The sequence below is a fragment of the Polyodon spathula genome, chromosome 12 (genome assembly GCF_017654505.1).
Source record: "Polyodon spathula isolate WHYD16114869_AA chromosome 12, ASM1765450v1, whole genome shotgun sequence".
Taxonomy (NCBI): domain Eukaryota; kingdom Metazoa; phylum Chordata; class Actinopteri; order Acipenseriformes; family Polyodontidae; genus Polyodon; species Polyodon spathula.
Window position 1 is genome coordinate 30,881,055 of NC_054545.1, and position 12,600 is coordinate 30,893,654.

Below are 12,600 nucleotides of genomic sequence, written 5' to 3' on the forward strand. Positions count from 1 at the left end.
AGCAGCCCTACCAGTTTGGTGTAATGGTGCTGTGAAGTGCTATATATTTAGCAGACTCATACAAGAGTTCATAATGATTATAATCAAGTATTGAACAGTAGCTACAATCATATCCATAATGACAGAAAAAAAAGCAACAGATGATACCTTTTGAAAGAGCTGCAACACAACGGGCTAAGACCCAACATTGTTATATACAAAAGCCAATACATTTACATTATCTTTCTTTTAAAATTATTTCTAATTTTGAAAAAAAAAAAAAAAAAAAAGCTGAAACAAGGGCACTGGATTGAAAATAAAAATTTAAAAATGAATACAGAGCAATGTAACCTTGGGCTGCATGGCATTATTGAATACACTTTCAGAGAATGTTTGATTTGCACGATCTTTCTATATTAAACAAACAAAAAAATAAATAAACTTACGTCATGTGTATTGTGCTTTCATCTGGAAAGAGGCAGAGTTCCACCAGCTAGAAGCAGCATCTGCAGATAGAATGCCTGGATAGAACAATCACATGCAAAAGAAAGAGTTAATGGTCATGGAGAAGACAATCTGCTTACAGCAGTCAAGTTTTCCACATGGCCAATGCCTTTTCCATACATGGTGTTACAATAATGAGGGAAAGAGGAGGTACCTCCCATCCATAAAAAGAGGACAGGTGGTACTCCTTCTGAGGGAAGCAAAGAAGCAAAGGGGACTACACACAGCAACCTCTACGCAACAGGCTCCTTGCCTTTCACTCATCAACGGTCCTGGTAAGCCTTTCAATTCAAAAATTATTTTAAAGCTATTTATTTGTTTTTTTGTTTTTGTATTTGTTTCAGGGGCTAATGGATTAGATTGAAAGCCTTTGCCTTTGCATGTTTTTTTTTTGTTTGTTTTTTTTTCTAAAATAAATCATAACTAGTAAGAACTAGTACTACAAACATCAGTATTTTATTTCTTTCTGGAAAAATGTAACAGTTGTGCAAGCTTGCCAGGGGTGAAATAAATGTTTGTATTGCGTGGGTCTGCTGCCTGCTTTCTTAGCTTGATTGCATTTCTCCTGGAAGAATCGCTTAACTGCTTTACTCCAGAGTAGAATGCAAGCATGGGCAAGCATGTTGAAATATCATGCAATGATGACATGAAGGACTGCAGATATTTGTGAAATGTATTTGGTTTCTCTTCATTATTTTGCTGTCATGAAAACACTGCTTCTTGCTTCCAGACAATTATTTACTTGTAATCTCAACATAAAGAGACATCTGTCTTTCAAAAATAATAAGTGCTGACTGCACTTCAGCTACCAGAACCAGTAAACGAACCGTTTATTTAGAAGTATAATACTGTTAAAGTAAGAAATGATAGAAGCACTGCTTAAATGCCAGCCCATGCAGTGTATGCTATATAAAAATAGAAAATGGTACAGTCCTGCTTACAATACTGTGGCATGGTATATGCTGGTTTGTTTTGATATGTACGTGTATATTGTGTATTTATACTGTTATATAGAGTACTCCAAGAGTTGCTTTTTTTATTATTTGATCATTTCCTTTTTCTTTGTTAAATGGGACTAGAATATAGAGTTAAAGACGTTCTCATATTTGTAGCCTTGATATTAGTTATGTTGATTTGTTTGTTTTTTTTTTACTTTTATTTATTTATTTATTTTTTATGTTCAATTTTGGACATATATCCTTGTTCTACTTAGTTAAAACAAACAAACTCTTCTTTGACAGTTGAGTCAGAGAATTGAAAAGGACTGCAGCCTGTTTTAGCTGAGGGTAGAGTCCAGTGCCGGAGACCCTGTCGTGGCAAACAAGTAGGTGTGCATTCATTACAGTCTGCTCCATAACTGACCTGCAGTCCCCTGGGATCTCAGCTGTTTAGTGATTGAAAAAACAAGGGACAATCCAAGTTGGATGTTTTATCTGAACATACTTCACCCATATGCTTTTGCCCCATTCTGATTGTCTTTTTTTTGTTCAGATTATGTCAGCAGAGCTTCTCCCTCCTAATTGGCTGCAGATGACCCTGGCAGTGATGCTGTGGTTGTCATGTGGCAGAGCTCTCCAGCAAGCCAATCAGACGGCATGCACAGCCAGGAGTCCCGCCACTTACATCCTGGTATTTACTGGGCATAGGAATCCAACAACATTCCCCAAGCAGTATCCTATGTTCAGACCTCCTGCCCAGTGGTCCAAACTCATAGGTAAGCGAAAAAACATCCTTCTGAGTGATGACTGACTGGAGTTCATGGAGGCAATAATGTTAAAATACGGCGTTACAAACTTTAGCTCAAAAGAAAGGTATTAAAAACAATTCTTGATGTGGTTCTCTTAGTGTTGGCCTGGTGACTTTGAAGGACAGATTTCTATGCTTTCAGGTATCTTTTATTGTTTAATTGATGCAGGACTAGCAGTATTATAATGCATTGTGGCATGACCACCTGGACCTACATGACCAGCCTGGGCATTCCCATTCCCTATTGCTACTGGCAATCGCCATCCTAAACCCCCATCCCCCGACCACCCAAAGTTCCAGAGTCAGTGCTTAAATATTTCTTGACGTATCCAAAGAGAAATTAGGCCAAGGCATTTGATTTTGCATTCACAGCAAAACAAGGATTGTATTTCAAAGTCAACATTTCCAGTTTGATGGCAAATACTTAAACCTTAATAATAAAAGATATATGGTTTTTGGAGAGCTGGTTTGAAATACAGTCTAAAGATGCACTGGAAGCAGACAGCTGGGACAAGTACTGCTTGTCCTGTTGTCACAAAGCTTTCCAAGGATCTTCTTTAGCACAGCTTATATAAAGTGTCACAATGTTGGAGGCGGTTTTTTCTGCACAGAGTTTTGTAAGGTTATTTTCTCTCCAAGCGGTCAGCCATAGCAACAGATTCCACCTGTGGCAGGAGGGCTCCCTTGCCAGTCAGGGGGTGCAGATGTTTGCAGAGAGGGGGGTGACTGTCGCTCTCATCAAAGAGATCAAAGAGGTGAAGAAGAGTATGAGGAGTGTCCACGGTGTGTACAGGGCTCCAGGCATCTCTAATGGGATTGGGCATACCTCCACAGAGCTGCACATGCAGCCCAGGAGCCCTCGGGTAAGGCTAGGCACAGGGGCACTGCTGTAGTGTGCTTGCTAGGATTTTCTTTGCTGTTTATTAGCTAGCACATTTATTTTGTTGCAGCATCACCATTAAGATAAGTGGACACTTGTGTTGATTTAGCAAGTTAGTCGACTTTTCATATGTACAATTATTATTATTTTTTTAAAAGAACATAAGTGTTCAAGCAAAAAAACACTCCCTAGTTACAAATACCCACTGTAACTGCTAGTAGGCTTGTAAAATCCCCCAAAAAGTCAGAGAGGATTATGTTGACTACAGGGGGTGGTTGTATTTTTAGAAAAGATCTGTCATTTCAAGAGCACCGCAGTAAAATCGTTGATTTATCTAGGTGTTCATTGGCATACACCTGTCTCACAAAGATTATAATGAACTTTATGCGATACATCCCAAGCAGCCAGAAAGTGAGGCAATGAGTCAATTCAATCTCCCTGAATGTTAGTCAGGCCATGCAAATCAGAGCCCTCCACCTAGATCAGTTTCACTATTTTGCGTGCGTGTTGTCACCATCAAACCAGCTTACCTATGAAAGTTCAAAGGGAATGACCATGACCCGAATTAGGAAACCCAAGTATTTTAAGGACACAAGTATTTTAAGGACTATTCATATGAATAGATCCCTCTGAGAAGTGAAATGTGCAGAATCCCTGTTAAAGCAGTGCAAGGCCAGACTGGCTGGCAGTGAAGATCGGATTGCTAGCATTGGTACTGGTTGTGCTATCCCTTTTCTGTGGATGAAGAGAGCGGATTATAGAACCTTCCAAGAGCACTGACATCAATCATCCGCTTACACAGCAGACACAAGCCAATGAATGCGCTTGCCATGACGTGTTACATGCTATTTGTTATTTGTTTGGTTTTCAGCTTTTCAGAGCAACGTCGGTGTAAACCTTCAGTGTTGCGCTCTCTTATGGAAAAGGGTTGAACAGAATCTGCCATTAGTTATTTATTATTCCTGAGCATGTCAGGATAATCATGCTGCTGTATGTTTGTCGGGACAGTTTATTTGTACTTTGTATCCCAATGCATTCAGATACCTTTTACCTGTCTCTTCTTTACAGAGCATGCAGCCTCATTTGCATGTCCCTCCTATAATCATTCTCAGAGGTTCAGGCTTCTGAACTCCAGTATCAATGTATTAGGATTTTTCTCAAAATCTTCCTTTATCTGTCGTCAGCTTGGCTGTTCGGTGCTAAAGTACTGTTTAGCAAATGAGTCCAGGTTCCAGTTATTATGTCTTTTATTTATTATTTTATAATGGGTTAATTATTGTTAAATTGTGTTTTTCCTGGAAACCTTCTGACACCACACAATGTATTTAGCATTGGTCAGGGAACAGCAGGTTAAATCTGGGGCATCCTTTATTAGAAGGGAGCCTTTTTATAAGAATATCTTGGCATGGTTCTACTGGGCTGGCTGTTGGTTGCTGATATAAGGACAGGCAGCATTTGAATGGAACCATCTGGAGGATTTTATAATAAATGGCCCTTAACTTAAATTTAAGTTGGCACTTTTATCAAGTCCTCCTTCAGCCTTTCTAAACTCAGTAATATTTCCAGTATGAAGTCATGTAAAAAGAGACATTAATCAAAGCTTTTTTTTTTGTTTTTGTTTTTCTGGGCAGGTCAACCAGATGTTATGTACAGTCAGCACTAGGATATTCGACACTCAGATATATGTCAGTCACGTTTTACCGTCCTTGTATTAAGAATAAAATCAGTCCTCATTATATATATATATGTAATAAATTAATACACTTAACCATCACATGCATACGCAAAGCAGTCTATCTTAATTGTGCAGTTACACCGCGCTTCCTCCAGTTTCACCTGATGAAAATGCAGCAACAATAAAATGAACAACCACTGTAATGTAAAACAGTTCATCATTAAAGAGTTATAGATACTGTGATGTATTTTTTTTTTTTTAAATCTGTGATCTTTATTTGCCTTTGTGCATTTTCATTTGCAAGTGAACTGTGACATTAGGGCCATATCGACCACTATATTCTACAATACTGCAATGGATACTGTTTTAATTCTGGAAACTGTTTTTTTAACCTTTTGCTAAATTGCATTATCTTTTAAGTTGTACGCAGTTCTGTGCATGGGAAACATTTTGATTTCATTTTGCTGTTGCATAGTTAATGGGGAATTTTACATATTGCAACAATAGTACCAGATTTAAAAGTATGTAATGTATTACAGGACACATGTCCACGGTCGTCTCGTTTGGAAGTGATATTTTCAGGATCATATTGTTCTGAATTAAGATACTACTTCTGTTGAAAATATAGTACTGTGCCAGTAAAACCAATTACAGTACATCTAAATGGAAGCCTACTTATTATAAAACACTGTCCTTTCAGCTATGTGTTTTTGACATCTTTTTTGTGTTCCTAAAAAATGGAAAAGGTTAGAACGGGCCAAAATGAAATAATCAGATGTGCGTCACACACGTTTAACCGTCACTGAAGCCAAAATTTTATAGGGTCGGATATGTGAGTGCTGACTGTAGCACAGTATCTGTGGTATGTGTGAGAATATAATGAGAATATTAGATACAGCAAAAAACACCCTACCCCTTAGCCAGGAATATTATCTCTTTTTTTCTAACAAATTACTTTTACTGGTATGTTTTAAAAAAAACTAAAAAATATACCAAAGGTTTAAATAATAAAAAAATTATTAATTTCAAGACGTTTCTGTAGAAAGAAAAGTAAACACAGTGCAGTAAACTTAAAATAAGTGAATAAAATGGTTGATAGTTGGGAGATCCAGTGCATTATAAAACACATGAACAGACCACCTGCGAGACCCAGCTTTCAGTATTTCTATGCCATCTGGTGGCAGTTTTCTCCTTTGTTTATTTACAGTTCCAACCAGGCTTGTTTTTTTTTCTTCTTCAACTCTTTTGCCAATTGCAGTGAGATAAAAAATAAAATTGTCGGTGGTAAATAGGGTCCCATTAGTCAAAGTATCACACTGTCACCAACTTTGGTTAGCTGGGCAAGTCTCATCCTTGCACAAGGAGGGGTCGCCATTGATCAAACATTTGGACTGAACATCTGCTGCTAGCCAAAACGGCTGGTACAGGTGCAGGAGAAAACACAGAAGCACTTCTTCTTCCATGTCCTCTTCTATGTACCTTTGCAAGTGGTTCTGTGTCCAGGTGTTCTCAAAGGAGCGCCGGGCGATTTCTTTTCACTCTTGGTCCTGGCACTTCGCTGGCCGCACTTTCACTGCTGCTTGAATTTTCTCCTACTCAAATGCACTGTTCACCAGAATCAGTTTAACCATTTTCAGCGGCAACAACTTACAGTGGCTTGCGAAAGTATTGACCCCCCTTGGCATTTTTCCTATTTTGTTGCCTTGCAACCTGGAATTAAAATGGATTTTTATTTGGATTTCATGTAATGGACATACACAAAATAGTCCAAATTGGTGAAGTGAAATGAAAAAAATAACTTGTTTCAAAAAATTCTAAAAAATAAATAACGGAAAAGTGGTGAGTGCATATGTATTCACCCCCTTTGCTATTAAGCCTCTAAATAAGATCTGGTCCAACCAATTACCTTCAGAAGTCACATAATTAGTTAAATAAAGTCCACCTGTGTGCAATCTAAGTGTCACATGATTTCAGTATATATACACCTGTTCTGAAAGGCCCCAGAGTATGCAACACCACTAAGCAAGGGACACCACCAAGCAAGTGGTACCATGAAGACCAAGGAGCTCTCCAAACAGGTCAGGGACAAAGTTGTAGAGAAGTACAGATCAGGGTTGGGTTATAAAAAAATATTCAAAACTTTGAACATCCCACGGAGCACCATTAAAGCCATTATTAAAAAATGGAAAGAAAATGGCACCACAACAAACCTGGCAAGAGAGGGCTGCCCACCAAAACTCACGGACCAGGCAAGGAGGGCATTAATCAGAGAGGCAACAAAGAGACCAAAGATAACCCTGAAGGAGCTGCAAAGCTCCACAGCGGAGATTGGAGCAGCTGTCCACAGGACCACTTTAAGCCGTACACTCCACAGAGCTGGGCTTTACGGAAGAGTGGCCAGAAAAAAGCCATTGCTTAAAGAAAAAAATAAGCAAACACGTTTGGTGTTCGCCAAAAGGCATGTGGGAGACTCCCCAAACATATGGAAGAAGGTACTCTGGTCAGATAAGACTAAAATTGAGTTTTTTGGCCATCAAGGAAAACGTTATGTCTGGCGCAAACCCAACACCTCTCATCACCCCAAGAACACCATCACCACAGTGAAGAATGGTGGTGGCAGCGTCAAGCTGTGGGGATGTTTTTCATCGGCAGGGACTGGGAAACTGGTCAGAATTGAAGAAATGATGGATTGCACTAAATACAGGGAAATTCTTGAGGGAAACCTGTTTCAGTCTTCCAGAAATTTGAGACTGGGACAGAGGTCCACCTTCCAGCAGGACAATGACCCTAAGCATACTGCTAAAGCAACACTCAAGTTTAAGGGGAAACATTTAAATGTCTTGGAATGGCCTAGTCAAAGCCCAGACCTCAATCCAATTGAGAATCTGTGGTATGACTTAAAGATTGCTATACACCAGTGGAACCCATCCAACTTGAAGGAGCTGGAGCAGTTTTGCCTTGAAGAATGGGCAAAAATCCCAGTGGCTAGATGTGCCAAGCTTATAGATACATACCCCAAGAGACTTGCAGCTGTAATTGCTGCAAAAGGTGGCTCTACAAAGTTATGCACGCTCAAGTTTTCTGTTTTTTTGTCTTATTTCCTGTTTGTTTCACAACAAAAAATATTTTGTATCTTCAAAGTGGTAGGCATGTTGTGTAAATCAAATGATACAAACCCCCAAAAAATCAATTTTAATTCCAGGTTGTAAGGCAATAAAATAGGAAAAATGCCAAGGGGGGTCAATACTTTCGCAAGCCACTGTATTCATCTCCAGATTCACTTTCAGATAAATTCGGTAGTAACTCTAAGCATTGCTCATTTTCACTTTCTCCAGTGCAATTGTGGAAGACTGAATTCCTTTGGGGAACTTCTGACATATATAGTAACCTAAAAATAAATAGATCACAGGAGATACCTGCTCACATGACAGACAGTAGTGTCTGAGTTACAAAAGGCGATAACTGCTCACGTGACAGACAGTGGATGCTATAAAAGGCTGATTGATTACAATAGACACTGCAGACTGATCTAATCACAGTTCAACACCGGCACAGTGCTGACTGATAAATGCAAATGACTAAATAGAATACCGTATAAGCAAAATACTATTGTTTTCTCTGTAGTGGTCAATTTGACCGGTCTGGTAGTACTAGTTATGAGGGTATTATATCGCCCTTATTTTTGCAACCCTACATCTCCTACTTTGTCAGGATAATTAATACATATATTTAGGAAAGGGCATAAATGCACAGCCCCATGTCTGCCAGACAGGCGGAGTAAATTTAATTTAAAAACCCCAAACGGTCAAACTGACTGCTTTGGTAGTTTTGTTTTTTGTGTATATCCTAATTATTATTTTTTTTATTTTTTGTACTTTACAGTTTCAATATGGACAATATTACCTCTCAAAATATATATATATATATATATATATATATATATATATATATATATATATATATATATATATTTAGTAATCAGTATTATCATATGCTTTAAATATCTTTGTTAATAGGGTATATACCTATTTAAAAATGTACAATGGATAGTTATTATTTATTATAGTTATTATTTAAGACTCAAGCCAAAATGTGTTTCACTATAACAGTAATGAAACAAAGTAACAGAGAGCTGACTGATTGAATATGCGATTGGATTGCAGTTGGTACAAAGCGTTCTCTCTAACATGTCTTGTGTACCACCACCCCCAGCTGTCTCTGATGGGGAAAATCGTTTCAAGCCCCGATTGGTTTGTTGGGGTTGACAGCCTTGATCTTTGTGAAGGCGGCCAATGGGTACAGGAAGTATCACTTAACCTTTATCCATATGATGTGGGGACAGACAGCGGCTTCACCTTTTCTTCCCCAAACTATCTCACAGTGCCACAGGAAAACATCACTCAGGTAAGCGCTGATAATATCCTTCAGGAGTAACGTGCATCCTGGTACATCTATTAAATGTTCTGAAGTCATTCTTATTCTCATTCTTTATTTATTTCCCTTTTCCCTCTTGCTAGATCACATCGCAGAACCCAAACCACCCCGCTAACTCTTTCTACTACCCCAAGCTGGCAAAACTGCCCCCTCTGGCCAGGGTGACCCTGACACGGCAGACTGGGCACTCGCCCAGGCACAAGCAGTTCTCCAACCACATCCTCCGAGAGGCTGGCAGCAAATGCTACTCGGGTGAGCGCTGACTCTTTACAATCATTAATTTTATTGATATTGAGGTTGCATGTTTCTTGTTCAAGAGAGACTGGGATAATTCAAAGTACTGTAAAAACCTTTGTATAAGTCTATTTTCTAGGAATTTTTAGGGAGTCCTAAAAATGGGTTCGCAACTTATACACCGGTGTGACCTATAAGCTTTTTCCTGAAATTGTTGTCTCAAAAAGGGGGGGAGCGGGGCGACTCATACACCATTGTGACTTATACACAGGTGTGACTTATACACTATTTTTTACGGTATATACAGTAATTCACCTTGCAATCAAACAATGATCCTTAATTCAAACACGTTAGCATTAATGTTATTGTGAAGACACCAGCAATAGAATAACATCACGCTTGCTTAACTCTGACTGAAGTATTACGTTACTATCCCACTCCTGCTGACCTCAGGCTATGTTTTCTCTCCCATGTTCAGAGACGCCCCTGGACTGCGAGGTGTCAAGATGGTCCTCATGGGGCCTCTGTCTGGAGAAGTGCGGCAGACCGGGGACCCGTCACAGAACACGTTACATCCTGCTTCAACCGGCCAATAGTGGAACTGCGTGCCCGGACCTAGAGGAGGGGGAAACATGTTCCTCTGACAACTGCATCTGAACCCTGGCCAGGACAAGCCTGGGAGAGTGGATCCATACAGACAAACACACATAGCATTCAGGAAAATTCAACACTCCCCCTCCACTCCGCAATCTAAACAGACCCTCTTGTTTTGATGTGTGAATTCAGAACTCACATAGAGAAAAGGTGTCAGTAGATTAATGCACTAGCCTGTTACCTCTGGAGTCCTGGGTGACAAGGAGGGACGGTTGTTAAGGTCAGATTTGAGGTGCAGTGGACTAGTTATTTGGGGAGGCTCATATAATGTAATATAGCACAGCACCATCCACACTGTGCCTGTATGCAGCCTGTGCCAATGTTCCTCACAAACTATTCACCAGCAGCACCAATATTATTTTCTTAATGGGGCATTTACTGTAAATACCAAGAAAATAGCAATTTGTACTGTAGTCCTTTAAACCCACACAGACACACCATTTATAAGGGAGTGGGTTAAGCAATTATTATTGTCTGCAACTTTTTTTGTAAAGTACCGGTAAACTATTCAATATATGTGCAGTTGAGTATATCTCAGAGGAAGACTGAATGTCAAGCAACAGACAGAATAAATCATGAATTGATAATGTGTATATTTATATACTGATGAGAATTGTGCATTGCGAAGACAATTTATATGAAATGAGTGTTACAGCCTGCATTGGGGAACTACTGTTAGTCTGGATGTTTTAGCACAGGGTTGCTGGTTCAACCTCCAATTAGTTTATTACTTTATTTAAAAGGATCTTAATGATAATATTTTCAACATAAGCTTCCCCTTGAAAAAATGTGATAGATGTTTTTTTTAATTGCATGAAAAAAAAATATATATATTTGCAGTCAGCAGTCTCACTCGCTGACAGTTAAGTTTTATTTGAAGGGGGCACTGTATATGATTTTCTATTATTGAAGTTGAAACTGCACTGGCTGAGTTCAGGGTCTGGAGCCATTAACGCCACAGGCCTTAAGTAACAAAAAAACAACAACAACAAAAAAAAACTGGCCACATATTTCAAATGAATTCCAGCGAGTACCAGCAGTTGCTATACCCAAATGGTCCACATGTCTGCTCTGTATCAGAGATGGGGAGGTATGATACCAGGATGCAGGTCTGAGCTCTGGACCCTCACCTGCTTTCAGCTCCCTCTCAGGATAATACAGGATCTCTGAGTGCATTAAGTCAACACATTCTTCTGTGCACAACATGCAAAGTGGGATGCACCTCCAAAGTATTTTTTATTGGAGAGTTTTAGTACCAGAATGCATTGAACCTGCAGACACACTACACTATATCATTAATTAGCAAAAATATTGACAAAAAAGGTCTTCAGAAGGAACTGTCCCTCATGAATACATTGTGTTTTGTCAACGTTAGACAGGAGCACAGGAATGGTATTTTTTGTATTCAAATGGATAGAATAGGATACCCCAGAGATATTCCTATTTTGGTATCCGTAATGCTAGCGACTCTGGTTGAAGGGATGATGTCAATGTTCCTGTCTAGGAAAAGGCTAGAGGTGAGGAGGTTAAGAAACTGCTGTTTAAAGCGTTAACAAGTTGAGCACCCACACTCTTTTGTGTATTCACAACTCCCTCTGGTGGTCAAGTCAAGTGAACATGTGAATTTATTTCAATGAATGTATTTATTCAAGCCAAAGTGTAAACCACTTGTACAGTTTGACACCTTGGTGTCTGTTTAATACACTCTTACATAGTCTTCAAAGCAGTTGACCAGCTTGTTTCCCTTCCCAGTATCTTTAGGGATACACACCTCCCTCCTCTTCAAATATGCTTGGAATGGTATCATCCCCTGTTCAGTGGTGGCATTCAATCACATTTTCCAGGCATTGCATATATGTGTTTTGGGGGTGCCTGGAAGTCTGATTGAATAGCACCTATGAACAGGACAATATGTAGGTATTATTTAAAAAGGTAACATTGCATGAAACCCATATAGAGCTGACATTTTCACCATGGGCTTGGTTATATATTAAACTATGGCCTGTTTAAAATTCTACAGGGCACCACAGCTTAAAACATTAAAACAATGACATAAAACATTCACATTCCTAAATATTGTCATAAACTGAAATCAAATATACATGAAATAAAGAAAAGATAAGCTTGATGCACAGTATAGTATAACATACATTGAATGCAGTGCACTGTAAGAGAGTTATCCTCTCTATTATTGTGAACTTTTTTTTTTTGTTTGGTCACATTTAATTTCTTCAATGAAATGGATGTTTAACACATTTGTTTGTTCACATTTCTGCAATAAAGTATTTTTGACAAGGAAAATAAATCTGGGCAAGTATGAGCAAGATTCTGGAAAATGTTCCACACTGATTAACAGCACTGGTCTCCTCCACAGCCTTTGCTTCATTGATTCCTGGCAGTGAGATGCACTTAATCGCTTCAAGACTCAGTGCAGCTATTGAAACAGATGGGTACTGCTTAGGCCTACACACATGCAAATGGAATAGAGAGAACC

General features: G+C 39.0%; 1 protein-coding gene across 1 annotated transcript; it reads left to right on the forward strand.

The window, feature by feature from the left end:
- The first annotated feature begins 1,977 nt into the window (after window positions 1–1,977).
- On the forward strand, window positions 1,978–10,430 carry LOC121323797 (spondin-2-like). The gene is made up of 5 exons (XM_041265013.1): window positions 1,978–2,197; window positions 2,869–3,092; window positions 8,997–9,188; window positions 9,302–9,470; window positions 9,931–10,430. The coding sequence occupies exons 1-5, from the start codon at window positions 1,978–1,980 to the stop codon at window positions 10,107–10,109; spliced, it is 984 nt and encodes a 327-aa protein (XP_041120947.1). The 3' UTR covers window positions 10,110–10,430.
- The last annotated feature ends 2,170 nt before the right edge of the window (window positions 10,431–12,600 follow it).